Here is a 15,238-nt window from a genome sequence, read left to right as displayed (position 1 = left end):
GGCTCATGGTCTTACGAATTACAGATTAAGCCTTGGCTACTTGGAAACAATAATTCTCAAAGGCTCTGCACAGCTCCCAAACCCATCTACTATATCCCACACTCATATAAAGGTGTGGGAAATGGTAGTCTTTGCACTGTTCCTGCAGCAGGAACAAAGACCATGATGCTCCTAACAGTTATTGGATACAGTTTGAAATACAGGTTTTATTAATATGTGCAACTTTAATGAAAATATACCCTAAAGTCTGAACTGTGGAATGTGGCTGAGTGGCCCCTATACTTCTAATCAATTTTGTTCATCCTTTTTCTGTAACTATGTTGTTGCTAACCATTTATTGAACTTCATTTCCTAAATAATTAAAGGCATTGCAATACTTACGGAAGCTATGCAACCATCCAGCATTAGTGTTAACAACCCAACATCCAGAATATAAGAGAATTACAGAGCAACTTGCAGCTCATCATTCATCCCTTAGAGATATCCAACATGCACCTAAGCTGTCTGCTTTAAAACAAGTAAGTAGTCTTACATGTTGTGCCTTAAATTTCCTAAATGTGTCTCTACTGATATTACAATTTAGAAGGTTTTGTTTAAGACTTCATCAATATGAAAACTGATCTTAAAATGCTAGTTAAGTAGCAAGTGAAATAGAGTACAAGGGGTTTTTTTAGGCATATGCCCTATTTGTCCTGTTATTTCAAGGGGGAGGGGGAAGTACAAGCTTGCTTCAAGGTGGTGATGTTTACATAATTTTTGCTGCCTTGTCAAAAACCTTACTTTTATTCTGTTTCTTACTCCTGTCCATCTTGTTACAGAAAAACTTTTCTCCTGTTTATTGTAGAGGAGATTATTAGCTTGATAAAGTTAGATTGCATTACAAAATTAAATTCTATTGAAAATTAAGCAAAATTAAGAAAACAACTACTCCGACTCAAATTTGTCATAGTTTTGACAGTGAAGCCAAATTTCATTTACAGACTTCCTTCTGAAGTTTGTTTCTCATATTTCTATTTTTGATAGTCCATCAATGTCAATATTTACATGGGATCTACTGTCATTTTGATGATATACTTTAATGCTCCTTTACTTCAAGCTGCTGCTAGACTGTGGTTTGGGGAATGGTGGATCTTCAGAAAGCGGTACAGAAGCTGTTGTGGCCCAGCACAGAGTACTTATCTTCTGTCAACTTAAAAGCATGCTGGATATAGTGGAGCATGACCTTCTCAGACCTCAGTTACCTTCAGTTACTTACTTACGACTAGATGGCAGCATACCTGCTGGTCAGAGGCATTCCATTGTTTCACGGTAAGCATATCCCTTCGTAACAATATGAGGCTAACAGTAATGAACTGTATTATTTATATGGTACACAATTGTTCTTTTGTCTGCCTCAAAGCAGTTGAGGTTCATAAATTCATTATTTAAATGAAATTTACCATACTTTTTTGTATGCAGGTTTAATAATGACCCATCTATAGATGTTCTTTTGCTCACCACTCATGTTGGTGGATTGGGACTTAACTTAACAGGGGCTGATACAGTAGTATTTGTGGAACATGACTGGAACCCAATGAGAGACCTGCAAGCCATGGATCGGGCACATCGCATTGGGCAGGTGAAAAGCTCTTCATTTCCCATAAGTGTTTTTTCCCTTGCTGAACTCCTGTTTCTTCTAATTTGGATAAGGTTGTAGCATATAATAAAAAGTGACGTCTGGGGGTTTCCACCAAGCTTTTGTTCATAATGCTTTCTTGCAAATATGGCAGATGAAGTGTGTACTTTCTTATCCTCTCCCCAACTTGGTATGCCTTCTCTTCTGTACTTCCTGACCTGCTGAGGAAAGGGAAGAATCACCCTTCAGTAGAGGAAGAGATGCAAATGAGACAAGGAACTGAAGGGAAGCCCTAGAGGGTTGTCCTCTGATGCCTGGACAGGGAAAGAGTGACTGCTGTTAGTCTCCTACAACTGTAAAAAACAGTGAATTTTTAACTTCCTGAGTACAGATGCAATTGCAGGTGCCTCTGCTAGCTGCTGGCATAGTCTCATTCTTTTCATCTAGTATCAGTCAGACTTACTGAGTACAATTGCTGAAGGGTAACTCCAAGCCAAACTGCTTCCAGACTGTCCATGATGAATACTAAAAGGTTATGCTTTCTTGCATATCTAAGATGATATTTTTTTAGCTAACTGCGCTTTTTCTTTCTTTCAGAAACGTGTTGTTAATGTATATCGCTTGATAACCAGGGGAACTCTGGAGGAGAAGATAATGGGTCTTCAAAAGTTCAAAATGAATATTGCAAATACAGTGATCAGCCAAGAAAATGCAAGCCTACAGAGCATGGGAACAGAACAGCTTCTTGATCTGTTCACTCTTGATAAGGTAAAGAACCGTTTTTACAAATAGCTACCAAAAATAGAGTAAGTTTAGGGAAAAGCTTTGCTTTGAAATGTAAAATTTAATCAGATGAACACTTGAAGTTGGAATGATGAATAGTAGACAGCTCTCTGAAAACAGAAGTGATATTTCCTCAGAAGAATCATCAGACTCGAATTTAATATATTTGTGAAAATATTATTCTGTATATTAATTGATTTATTTTTCTTTGTTTTGTGAAGGATGGAAAAACTGAAAAAGCAGATACCTCTACCTCTTCTGGGAAAGCATCAATGAAATCGGTACTTGAAAACCTTGGAGAACTATGGGATCAAGAACAATATGACACTGAATACAGTCTTGAAAACTTTATGCATTCATTAAAGTAACCATCATATATTCCTAATACAACTGCTGCTAGTTCACCTATTTTTCTGCTGATATTCAGCAAACTTCAAAGCATATATAGTGAATCGTTAGCTTAATGTGTAAATAGACTTACTGAAGAATCTTCAAAAGACTGGCACTGAGTAGTGTCACCTGTTTCACTGGGGAGTTATTCTGTCTTAAACGTTTGCACTGTATAAAAGAACTTTAAATGTAAACATTGTGAGGTGGTTTGAATTTTACTTGTTCTGAACGGCTGCAAATTCTTACTTGGTAGAAGAATAAAACAAAGCAAGTTTTTACATATGTTAACAAGTGTTACTTCTGTTTGAAGTTAAGTCCACCATTAGTTCTTTCTGTATCTATAGTAGTTTTGTACAGTTGTTTCAGTGAGTACTTCAGGTTGTTCAGTGTACATCTTTCTTTTAAACACAACTTGCTTTTATGGTGTATTAAAAAACAATTTTCAACTTAAATTTTCATTCAGATCATTTCAGGACTTGCATCACCAGAGGCAAAGCCTAGAAGCCTTGCAAGTATTGAATGATTAAATGGCACTAGGTATGTGCACCCACCTTTGTATATTGAGTATAAATATATTGTGCTCTTCAGTCTTTTGACACCATCTTGAGAGAACACCTGACTTGAACTTTTTAATGTAATGAGCTATATTAAATACAGGTAATGGCCTATTTGAGGCCATGTTTGCATCCTATTAGCAGGGGTGTACTTTTTTAATTTATCTATAAGGCTAGAATATAGCCACTTTGAGAGATGCATGTATTCAGTATGTTTCAATCCTATATATTTTTTGTAACTAAAAGAAAAAATTAAATATACAGACAGACATTTTCCAGAAGTAGATTTTACACTGTCTAGGATTCTAAAATCCATGCTAAAGTGACTGTTTACTAAAATGATGCATGATTTAAAGCTTCTTAAAGGAACAGGGAGGACTTTTTTCTTTAGGAGAAAATATACGTAGAAATGCCTACATTCAGTTTGATGGAATTGAATAGTTGAAATTGTGTAACAAAGATAGTAAGGGACTTTAATAGCAGTGAGTGAGAATAATATGGCTGTATGTTACACAGCTTTTTATAAAAGGGAGACAGTAGTGTAAGTGTGTTTCTAGATGTGCATATGTACAAGTATATGCACTTTTTATAAATATTAAATTATAGATAACTTACAGCAGTTGTCTGAATACATAGAATATACGTATAAATATAAAACCTAAGGTTTAGAGCTTGCTGTGTGCTTAAGCATCAGAGCTTAAAAACCACCAGAGACCTCAACTATGTAAAGTAAGATTGTTTTAAAACAATATATATAAATCAAGATTGTTCTGCAGCATTGGAGATGAATTCATGTCACATTTCAGTAGTTATGAACTGCCATATTGTAACTAAATTAGCATTCCATGAAAATAAACAAAACTGGGAATATAACTTGTATGTTGTATATGTCTGTGTTTAGGCTTTTTCTGTAGAGGAGACTTTTTTACTGTAGCTAACTAGGTAAAAAACTAATGCTTTTGAAAATTACAACTGGATTAGTAGTATTATATTAGTTCATTTCTATCCTCATACATAGAATATTTCTGTTGTGCTTTCAACTGATAATCCAAGCTGGGGCAGAGACAAGATGGGGCTTGGTGTTCTGTTTGCAGAGAAATTACAATGCTGGAATATGGGGTACTTTAAGATAACTTGATGCAGTAATCTCGTAGTAGTGCCCAGAAATAACAGAATATTTGAATAAAGAAACCTCTTATTTAGTCATTAAAACACTGCATATGTGTTTCTTCAATATTTTTATTAGTTTGCAGTAGTAGGAAACTGTTTGGCTCCTGTTGGAAAAGAAATACACAGCAAAGGACTGCTTTAAACCAGTTATAACATTGAGGTTGCTATGCAACCATAATATTCTTAGTGATGGCTCTCTTGGATATGACATCAAAAAGACTCCTGCACCTGGAAGATGGGAGGAGCAGAACCTAGAATAATTGTTTTAAGATCAGTCAGTATGTATAATAATCTTGAGTCTTCTGTGAATTAACACTTTCAAAATGGAAACCAGCAGGAACACTGCACTAAGTATTTAAAAAACATTTAGTTACCTTAAGTTTAATGAAGAGCTTCTCTATGCTTTCCAAGCTAGCAGACCATTTACCATGATCTGGCTTGTTAGTGCAGTGTTCTCAATGCACAAACTCAATTCACTTACAGTAAAATGCAAGCAAGAAATATGCTCTTGGAATGCCTCTAACTGCATTTGGCCTGTTTAATGGGTAGTTGGATAGACCAGGGTCTGGGCTGAAATTGAAGTTTTTATTTCAGCCTAGAAAAAAAAAAAACTTAGTGAGATAGTGCAGGGATGTCAAGTTGTCAGCACCAACCATTTTTGCCTTACAGCTCTGCCCCTACTGTAGCGTAGTACTTGCAGTCCATTCAACGTTTAGGCTATGTCTTCATTATAACTTCAGTCATTGCAGGCCCCAAAAAAAACATGACCCATGAGTAGACCCATGCATGCCCAGGGCTTGATGCATTGTATGTAATTTGCACTGAATTACAAGTCTATCTCCATTATTTAATGGCATCAGAAGAACACCAATAGTCACTAAATCCAGACCTCCACATTGATGATACAGTCTCAGAGTCAAAGCTTGCTGATCTGTGAAACTAAGTACCTCTTATTGGTGACTGTTTCTGGGCTGGAAGAACTGCTTTGAAACAACTGTATACATAATGGTGCTTTTCAACCAAACTTTCAGACTGCTTGAAATTCTACTTGAAACTAAATGGAAAACTATCTTCTGCAAATATGCACCAAGTCTGCAAAAACATGCCCTCTGAAATGTCTGTTATACTTAAACTAAGAATTCAGTCTGACACGTCTGTCTTTCTCCATGTATGTCATCTCTAGAATCTGTTTAAGCAGGAAGCTTGCTTTCTGCAAATGTAGTTATGACTACTGTGCGGGTTTTCTTTAATCCTGTTCCTCAATGCTTTTTGAAGTAGGGGTTTTTTTCCAAGCTTGCTGAAATCAAAATTACACTGAAGATCCAAGGTATGCATACTCACAATTTAGTTTAACTCAAATTAGTTCAAGTTCAGTCTTCTACTTTAGTCTTCTGTACTAGATGCCCATTATGTCTAGAAGGCTTGCATTTTACCTTAAAATTACCATATTTAAAGACCAATGCTTACACTTACAGTTACTGGTATCCCTAACTTTACTACCTTCCCATTGTTCTACAGATTACTGAGGCAATGAGTACATCTTTCTAATTAAGTCTTAATTCAAGCAGAAGTAGGGCAACTTAAGCTGTGTTAGGAACTGTGGAAAACTTCCAAGATTAAAACGTTCACATATATAAGATTTCATTAACTTGCTTACAAATGGCAAATAATGTAGTGTTAAATATAGCTAGGCATGCAGGGTTAAATAAAGCTTTGGCATAGGGCAAGCTTTAAATCTTTTAGGGACCACAGCAGTAACTGACTTGTGGCTGGTGATAAGCTGTTTTGTAATCAAAGGTTTGGAAGCTGCAGGGTTTTTTTTTTAATCTAAGCCAAGCTTTATAGTAAAAATTAATTCACCTTTTAAATCACATTTAAGCGAGTTGCTTCAAGGGCAGCTCTGAGTATAAGCATTCTTACAGAGATGATTATTCATCTGACTTCTTTCAGCACCCTAGTAAAAGTCACAACCTTTGAACTTGTGTCAGAAACTGTAGTAGTTGGTTCCTTATCTTCTTAGTGCCTTTACTAATTCTTCAATATTTTCTACAGCAGGTTTGGAGGTATCTGTTCAGTTACACTGTTTATTTTTAAGGCTAACTCACTGTTCAGGAATCCAGCTTTAGTTGCTACTCTGGCAGCCAAAACCAGAGTCAAACCCTAGCTGAAATGGGGGATTCTGACCAACAAAGGAATCTCCCTTGGTGTGAGACTGACAAAACTACCCTCTCCAGTACAGGGATGCCACTCCGCTCCTGGGAGGTGCTCCTGTGAAGACCATACAGCAGCAGGGTAGCAAAGCTCTAACTCCACACTGACATAACTCACAGTGATCTTGAGTGTGACCCAAGAGGGGAGATGTGTTTCTTCCTTCTGCTGTGTGTATGCACAAGCAAAGCTTTCTGCTGGCAAGATGGTGGCACTGGGGGAGGCAAGGTACTAAACAAGCGAGCACATAGCAAAAAACAAAATGGCAATCCACAGATTTAGAGCAGTCCTCCCCATTCATAAGCCTTATACAATGAACAACAACAAAAATTTAATTTTATTTGTTACAGTAAGGTACCTTTAACAGTAGAACATCTATGCCAAGCTCTTATCTATCTTTTTTCCTTGGTCAACAGCTAAATATACTATGTTGAACTAGATTTTTGGGTTTTTTTAAGTAGTCCTTCCTTCCTTAGCCTCCTGAAGTAGGGAAGAATCTCCATTTCTGTAGCACTCTCCCTGTTCTTTATTACTATATTGTCCAGAATTTAGCAGAGCGTAAGAGCTTAGTTACCCTCTTAGTGCCTTGGGAATAACAACTGCATGCGCCTAAAGCAATCAAAACCTTATGAATAGCTTTCTGTAAAATTTTTCTTCAATAAAACTAATCTGTGAAAACAAAATGTTTCAGTACTCCACTCAGCATTTTAATACTGCTTAAACGCTACGATAAGTAACTTGTTCAAGTTTGGATGTTTATAACTGTTTAGTCATGGTAGTCCTGTGCAAAGAGGAAATTATGAACTGTGTTTACCCTTCTTCAGGGTGAGAAAAAGGTGCTTCTACAGTGCAAATGTTTCTATAAACCAAGTCTTATACCCAAAATTTACACCTGATGATCTGCAATGAATTCCACATATGCACATGCTTCCAGCTCTTACTGCAGAGAACCATTTTGGGGTTTTTATTACACACAACTGTGCATTTATTTGCAAGGCATACTACTGGAACCTTGAAAAGGCATGTCTTCACGTTTTTTATTTGTATTGCCTGCACAACAAAGGGTTTAAAAAGGAATTTAATTCCTTACAGAAATACTAAAGAAGAGTTAAATATGGGTGAAGCTGAACAAATAATACCGAGACATACAACCTCAAAAACAAAAATGAAGTTACATGGGCTGAGGTATGTAGCCCATCCTAAAAAGACTTGTTGACTGACTAGAAAATACTCTGCTGCTGAGATATGCTGTGCTCTTGAACATTTTTTTTAAGGTAAAAGAGAAAACATGCCTTGTGATTTTTATTTTTTTAATTAAAAAAAAAAAAAAACAAAAAAAAAACAAAACCACAACCAAGAACAAGAGCTATCCTTTCTAGGAAACAACCCTGTATTGATGAGCTAGACTGGGTGACCTAAGACATCTCACATTTAGCTTTTATTTCTATTGAAAAATGCAGCTCTCTTATTGGCTAAGAAGGTTGATTTTTGTCATTCCCAGTAAGTGTACTAGGCCCATTGGGATCTTGTTTTTTTAATGCTAAACTGCAATAGATATGCAAGAAGACAACAGAGTAACTCTTAATGGTTGTCCTTTGCTAAGGTTAAGCCATTTTTACTAACTTCTTGTACACACGGGGATCCAAAGTTGCAACTTTACATCTCCATTTAAGTTGTACCCAGCCAGCATTGCATCTGCACAAACCAGCACACGTGAACATCAACATTTCAAACACTTAAAAGTCTTCTGCTTCACCTATCAGTAGAGCTGTGCAAAAATATTTTAAATAGATTTAGTACTTTCTTTTTCAATCTAAATGAGTTTTCGAGAAAGTGCAATACATCTCATGAAACACAATTCCAGTAAAATTAAGGTCTCTATTGGACTGGTTGGAAAGAGGTAAGACCAGGAGGCCCATCACTTAAAGCTGAAGTAATCTGTAACAATGATTTGTTAATTAACTCTCAGAATAGTCTGTATAAAAATAGGACTCTGGTACCTTATGTCAGGAATCCAAGTGTAACAGATTTGTCTTTTTACTACTTTTACAGAGGAGAGCCAAGGCTTAAGGAGAAATACCACCTCTTCATCTCATAACGGGATCTATAAAACTGAGACAGATACTCAGATACTACAATGATTAGCACCAGAAGCAGTCAGTGGGGGAAAAAAGCCATCTTCAGAGAAATCCTAGAATCATTTAGGTTGGAAAAGGCCTTTAAGATCATCAAGTCCAACTGTAAACTTAACCCTGCCAAGTCCACCACCAAACCATGTCCCCAAGCGCCTCATCCACACGTCTTTTAAATACGTCCAGGGATGGCGACTCAACCACCTCCCTGGGCAGGCTGTTCCAGTGTCTGACAACCCTTTCAGTGAAAAAGTTTCTCCTAATATCCAATCTAAACCTCCCCTGGCGCAACTTGAGGCCGTTTTCTCTTGTCCTGTCACTAGTCACTTGGGAGAAGAGACCAACACCCACCTCTCTGCAACCCCCTTTCAGGTAACTGTAGAGAGCGATAAGGTCTCCCCTCAGCCTCCTCTTCTCCAGGCTAAACAACCCCAGTTCCCTCACCCACTCCTCATAAGACTTGTGCTCCAGACCCCTCACCAGCTTTGTTGCCCTTCTCTGGACACACTCCAGCACCTCAATGTCCTTCTTGTAGTGAGGTGCCCAAAACTGAACACAGTATTCGAGGTGCAGCCTCATCAGCGCTGAGTACAGGGGCACAATCACCTCCTTACTCCTGCTAGCCACACCATTTCTGATACAGGCCAGGATGCTGTTGGCCTTCTTGGCCACCTGGGCACACTGCTGGCTCATATTCAGCCAGCTGTCAATCAACACCCCCAGGTCTTTTTCCACCAGGCAGCTTTCCAGCCACTCCTCCCCAAGCCTGTAGCGTTGCATGGGGTTGTTGCGACCCAAGTGCAGGACTCGGCACTTGGCCTTGTCGAACCTCATACAGTTGGCCTCAGCCCATCGATCCAGCCTGTCCAGATCCCTCTGCAGAGCCTTCCTACCCTCAGGATCAACACTCCCGCCCAACTTGGTGTCGTCTGCAAACTTACTGAGGTGCACTCCATCCCCTCATGCAGATCATTGATAAAGATATTAAACAAAACTGGCCCCAATACTGAGCCCTGGGGAACACCACTTGTGACTGGCCGCCAACTGGATTTAACTCTTTTCACCACAACCCTTTGGGCCTGGCCATCCAGCCAGTTTTTTACCCAGCGAAAAGTGTACCCATCCAAGCCATGAGCAGTCAAGGAAGGTTTGAATTCTGAGCAGTAAAAGGTGTGGTAAAGGCTTCGGATCATACTGTGCAAAATAAGAAAATAAGAAAATGAAATACTGATCTTATTAAACAAAATTAAGGAGGGACTGCATGTGGTCATAGGGTAATTGCACAAGGGAGCCACCTTAAGTTCAACTTTTACCTAGTGTTTTCCAAGCACAGATGTTATAATACCACAGATAAGGGTAGGGTGCTTTCACTATGCCCATGTAAGAATACCCACCATCACACAATGAGGCTACTTGCTCCGTCCTTCATAAAGTCAGGAATGATGCTCGTATCCTGATTAACCAAGTATACCAGCCACGAAGTTCAGGTCTGAAAATTACACTTAATTCCAAGAAAAAGGAAGACAACTACCAAAAAAGATACATTTCAAATACTACTATTGGAGCTTTCAGGACAAATATTTAATTTGCAATATGGCAAGAACTGTAATTTCTATCGATTCTGACAGATTTTTCTCTTACCAAATAGAGCCCATTCCAGTTCAGTGACTCCAATTTGCTCTCCAAGTGCTAATGTTGCCATGCCAGCTGAGTGAGGTGCCACCCTCAACCATCATCACTTCGAACTTGTCATTCCTCACACACTACTATAATTCTCAAGACTGGTGCACCACTGATCTCTTATTAAAATAAACTGGAAGAACACACAGCTGAATGGGATGAGAGGCTGGTTTCAGAACCCGAAGTTTTTGCGCAGATGAACCGTCTGAGATTCTATGAAAAAATCAGCAGATCTGCCGCTTACATAAACAGGGCTAAGGCTGAATTTACATTAACTAAAAAGTTGCCACTTAAATCCATTTTAGAATTATAAAAATGTGAAAGACTATACAAACTCTAATGCTAAACTATGCCAAATATTGACTATTTTAAATGGAAGAAAGGAATAGCTGAAGAAACAAAGCATAACACATTAACAGATAACACTAGGGAACTCAGACATGGATTTAGGAACTTTGTGAGGTTATCTTCCCTTTCCATTTCCCTCCCCCAAAACCTTAAAAAAGTCACACAGTCAAAACTTGTGCTATTTTCTTAGCACATGTGGATAGCTAACTCAGTGTTGGGTGTCTGTCATTAATTTAGCAAGTAATCAACAAACATACTCTCTTACAGGTGATGACCTTCAGTATTTTCTTTTAAAGTAAAATTCAGACCAGGTTTTGCTAAGTTATAAGAGGAAAATTCCACATACTAAAGGGAAACATTTACTGTTCAATTGCCCTTTCTAGATGAGGGAAAGAAGTCAATCCAGAGAGCAGGAACTTCAAAGCCATAAATTCAGACTCAGGTATAAAAACTGCAGGAAAAGTAGAGAAGGGTGAAGTGCAGAAATAGGGAGAAAGTAAAAGTAATATGCTGTGTCCTGTCAAAGGGCTGTTCGAGGAAGGCAGTAAATTGAACTGATCTGCAGTTCAGTCAGAGGCTTAGAAATAGCTGAGCTATCAGAACATGCTGGCCACGTCTCCAATACACTCCGGTTCCAGGGGCCGTTGCAGGGTGATGCTGTGCTGTCCATGCCAAGTCTGTGCCTGCCAGAAATTTCCCATATGTCAGAGTAATTACATTTCATAGTTTATGCAGGCTGGCTGCTTAGATACTCCATCGAGAAAACAGGAATACTTATCAGTATACCAGCAGCAAGTGAACTGAGTGGTTAGCTGTGGTATGCTTTTTGCTACTGTTTCTGTGTCATTTCTCTCCGAATAAATATTGTTCTCTCCAGATGCACGTTTATGTATTCTGACCCTGTTTCGCATGACTCATGCTGCACGGCGATTTAATTATCAATCACAGCCTAGCATCCTAGAAATAAAGACTTCAAGTAGAAATCTGTAACAATAAGCCAAGGGAAGAGCTAATGCAGATGTTCAAATCTAACTGCTTTTGAAGTTAGTAAACAGAGCTTGAAAAAAGTCAGTTGAATTGTGTTATGATCTCTGTCATAGCCAGAGAAGGAAGACATTAAAAAGATATCAACCCCCAGAAACCAATGCACTCTGATTCCTGCCTCTCTTCTGAATCAGAGCTACTTCACTTCGGAGCAAAATTGACTTTTGACTCTGTGCTACCAAAACAAGTGTAGCTTTAGGAAAAAGCTGCACTGTATTTTGATCTATTTCTCCATGCTGCCCACATCTCCACTCAGTCCAAATTATAAAACACTTCTGGGACACTTGCAACTGTCCACTCCTGGTGCCTCTATCTTGCAAGCATCATCACTCACAAAACACAACAATTTTGTCAACCAAACTAAAAGTACTGAGGTGCTATTTCATGTTTATTTGGAAGCTTTGGATACCTATATAAACACAGACAAAGTTCCTATCTGTACATAAAGTCAAAATACTGCCCATACTCATATTCAGGAGAACATATTTTCAAGCGACTGCAGAGAGCAGCATCATGCACTCTAGCCAAACCAACAATCAACACCAGCCCACCAGTGTTTGTCTTTGTTTGGGATTAATGCTCACACACTTAGGCATCATTATCAGTTAAATTATCAGATCATTTGCAAGCTGGAAAGGACAACATGGCAGAATTCAAAGTTGGTGCTTCTGCTTTCTTTGCTGCCCTGGTAAGAGCTGCAAGATGCGATCAGCATTTCAGGCTTCTCACAGCTGGCACAGTCAGCAGTAGTTAACATTGTTTGTAAAATGCAGCACTGTGTGTTCTCGCCGTTTCAGGTTACATCATTCTTTGGCTGTGCCTATTATTTATAAGCTGAAGAGCAAGGCAAAAACAAAGCAAGAAGAGTGACAAAAAAAAAATCAGCATGACAGTTTACGTGGGCTTGCGTGGGGTCAGGAAAAGTGAAGGAAGAGATGGGAGATGCACTTGCAATCCGCCCAGTTTCCTGGCTCGGTTTGATTTATTTCTCCAAGTTCCTACCATGCGGTATTTTTGCCTCCAATTTAGATGTGGTCACAGCTCCCAAAGCCACCACAGCACTGCTGTGGAAGAGATTTGAATCCCTCACTCGAGGAAGCCTAGTGTGCCGCTTCGTCCTCTTTCCACTCGAGCAGGAACCAGCCATCAGCACGGAATCCTGGCGTGCCACCACCAGAGGAGAAAACAAACCACCCAGCCTAGAAGTCCAAGTGAGCTCAAGCAGCAGATGGGTGGAAAGACCCTGCAGCTTCTTGCATCTGTGCAGAAAGCCAGAGGAAACACAACCCTCACACACAGACTCCAAGGCCCAGCACTGGCTGTGAGGACGCAGCAGCCAGGGCTGCCTTCAGACCCTCACCATCCTTCATGCTCAAAATAAAATAATAACAACAGCAACAAGAACAATAATAATAATAGCCTCTAAATCACGAGTGCACCTGTCCCTCACTCGTCCTCAAGTTCACGTTTGTCCTCCTACGGCGCACCCCAGGGCACTGGCGGGAGGAGCACGAGGGAGCCGGCGGCACCAGCGCGAGGGGCAGCCCGGCCGTTAGTTTCCGTTGGGCAGCACGCGGAGCCCGCCCCGCCCCGCCCCGCCCCGCCCTACCCGTCGAGCCTTCCAGAAGCCGGCGGCCCCGGGCCGGCTGCGTGCTGAGGTAAGGTAGCGTTTCTTAGGGACCGCCGAGGGACGGGGTGGGCTCCCCCCGCCTCCCTCTGAGGCACCAACGGCTGCCGCCGCCCGGTGCGAGCTGGCCTCGAAAGGTCCCCCCTCCTCCACGTTGCATCCCACCCCCGGGTTTACTGTTGGGCATCCCCCAAAAAATAAACCACCTCACAGCCAAGGGCAGGGCGGGTTGGGCTGCAGTCCTCTGCTAGAAAAGCCGGGGAGCGCCAGGCGCTCCGGTGGGGTTTTTAGCGTTTTGCAGCCCTGCAGGTAAAACGATGGTTCTTGGCCCAAGGAGGTGGCTTGTGTGCTGTTGAAGTGTTTGTAGAGCAGCAAAATCACCATCTGCGTTTTGTCTGTTTCCTGACAAGTGAGGATCAGCCTGGATTTGGGGCTGAGTTGCATGCATTATGAATCTATTTATCTGTTCGAGGTCTCTAGAGGCAAGGAGGCTTCCTCTCTGTTTCGTTAGTCTGCTGCTGATCTGTCATAAAGTAAGACTTGCATCCGTGGCAGAGATGTATTCAAGGCACTAAGTGGCTTTTGCAATTATTAGATGCCTTTATCAGCTTTGCTTTGGCATTTAATCAGCCTCAAAAGCTATTTATTGCCTCATAAACTCCTCTGCAGCAAACATTATCCTTTAATTAATCTGTGAAAATTACAAAGGCTGATGAGGTAACCTGTTTTTCACACTACCCAATTAAGTTTAGTCGAGTTTGTTGCTGTTTTCCCTTTCCTTTTGTTTTTAGACAGTTGTCAGCTGGCCCAGTCAGAGAGCTTGTTAGGACAGGTAGTAGCAATTTAGCAGCATGGCACAGGTAAGAAATACCAGCCAAATCCCTGAGCTGTGAGGATTATTCACAGCTGAGAGACTTAGGAGATGAGTAAAAGTTAAACCCCAGTTTAACTCACATTAAAATCAGAAGGGCATCTGAACAGTGTGTGGCTTCAGAACTAAATGATGTTACAGACTCATTAAAAGATTGGAGACAGCTGCTAATTAGGTGTATTTGAAGCTGAGGACACAATAACAGAAGTAGATCTCTTGCATACTGAAAGATTTCGGATGCGTACTTGCTTTATTTATCATGACCTTTTGTATGTCAGCGCTTACAGAAATTCAAAGCAGCTGAAAAGCATCAAGATCTGCCTATGACTAGAACAACTCAATACTATCCACTAGATATATCCACGAGAATAATGTGTTGTAGTGTGGATAAATGTTTTTTTACAGCATGGACACAAAGCTTTGCTATTTCTACATACCCCAACCTGTACCTCTACCAGAATCTGACATTAGTTTTAAACTAAAGTAGTGCACAAAATAACAAAAATGTTAGGCATCATGTTTTCAAACTTTTAGCTGGCCATACAAGGACTAGAATTATAGCTGGAAATTCAAGGATCTTGTGTAACCTTGTTGATTCTAGCAGAGAGCTTTAAGCAGGGGGGAGCGAGAAACATTCCCCTGAATATCCGGGAGTTGGCAATGCTGAGTCCTACCTCATTGCTTCCCATGGATGACTGTTAAAAATTCTTGTGGAATTATCACTGTCTTCTTGGAAACATGATTATCAAGAAAGAAGGTATTTTCATATATTTGTCCAGGTTAGTTACTGAGTTGCATAAAGGTGTTGGGAATTAT

General features: G+C 40.0%; 1 protein-coding gene across 1 annotated transcript in view; it reads left to right on the top strand.

The window, feature by feature from the left end:
- Positions 1 to 4,209, top strand: part of BTAF1 (B-TFIID TATA-box binding protein associated factor 1) — a 43,564-nt gene extending 39,355 nt beyond the window's left edge. Inside the window, exons 34-38 of the mRNA XM_009817982.2 lie at positions 366 to 518; positions 1,097 to 1,308; positions 1,459 to 1,618; positions 2,213 to 2,383; positions 2,620 to 4,209. Of these exons, the coding sequence (XP_009816284.2) occupies positions 366 to 518; positions 1,097 to 1,308; positions 1,459 to 1,618; positions 2,213 to 2,383; positions 2,620 to 2,766 (843 nt within the window). The 3' untranslated portion in view covers positions 2,767 to 4,209. The remainder of the gene's footprint in view (positions 1 to 365; positions 519 to 1,096; positions 1,309 to 1,458; positions 1,619 to 2,212; positions 2,384 to 2,619) is intronic.
- The last annotated feature ends 11,029 nt before the right edge of the window (positions 4,210 to 15,238 follow it).

Source organism: Gavia stellata, chromosome 9 (genome assembly GCF_030936135.1).
Source record: "Gavia stellata isolate bGavSte3 chromosome 9, bGavSte3.hap2, whole genome shotgun sequence".
Classification (NCBI taxonomy): domain Eukaryota; kingdom Metazoa; phylum Chordata; class Aves; order Gaviiformes; family Gaviidae; genus Gavia; species Gavia stellata.
This window is presented reverse-complemented; position numbering and strand designations above follow the sequence as displayed.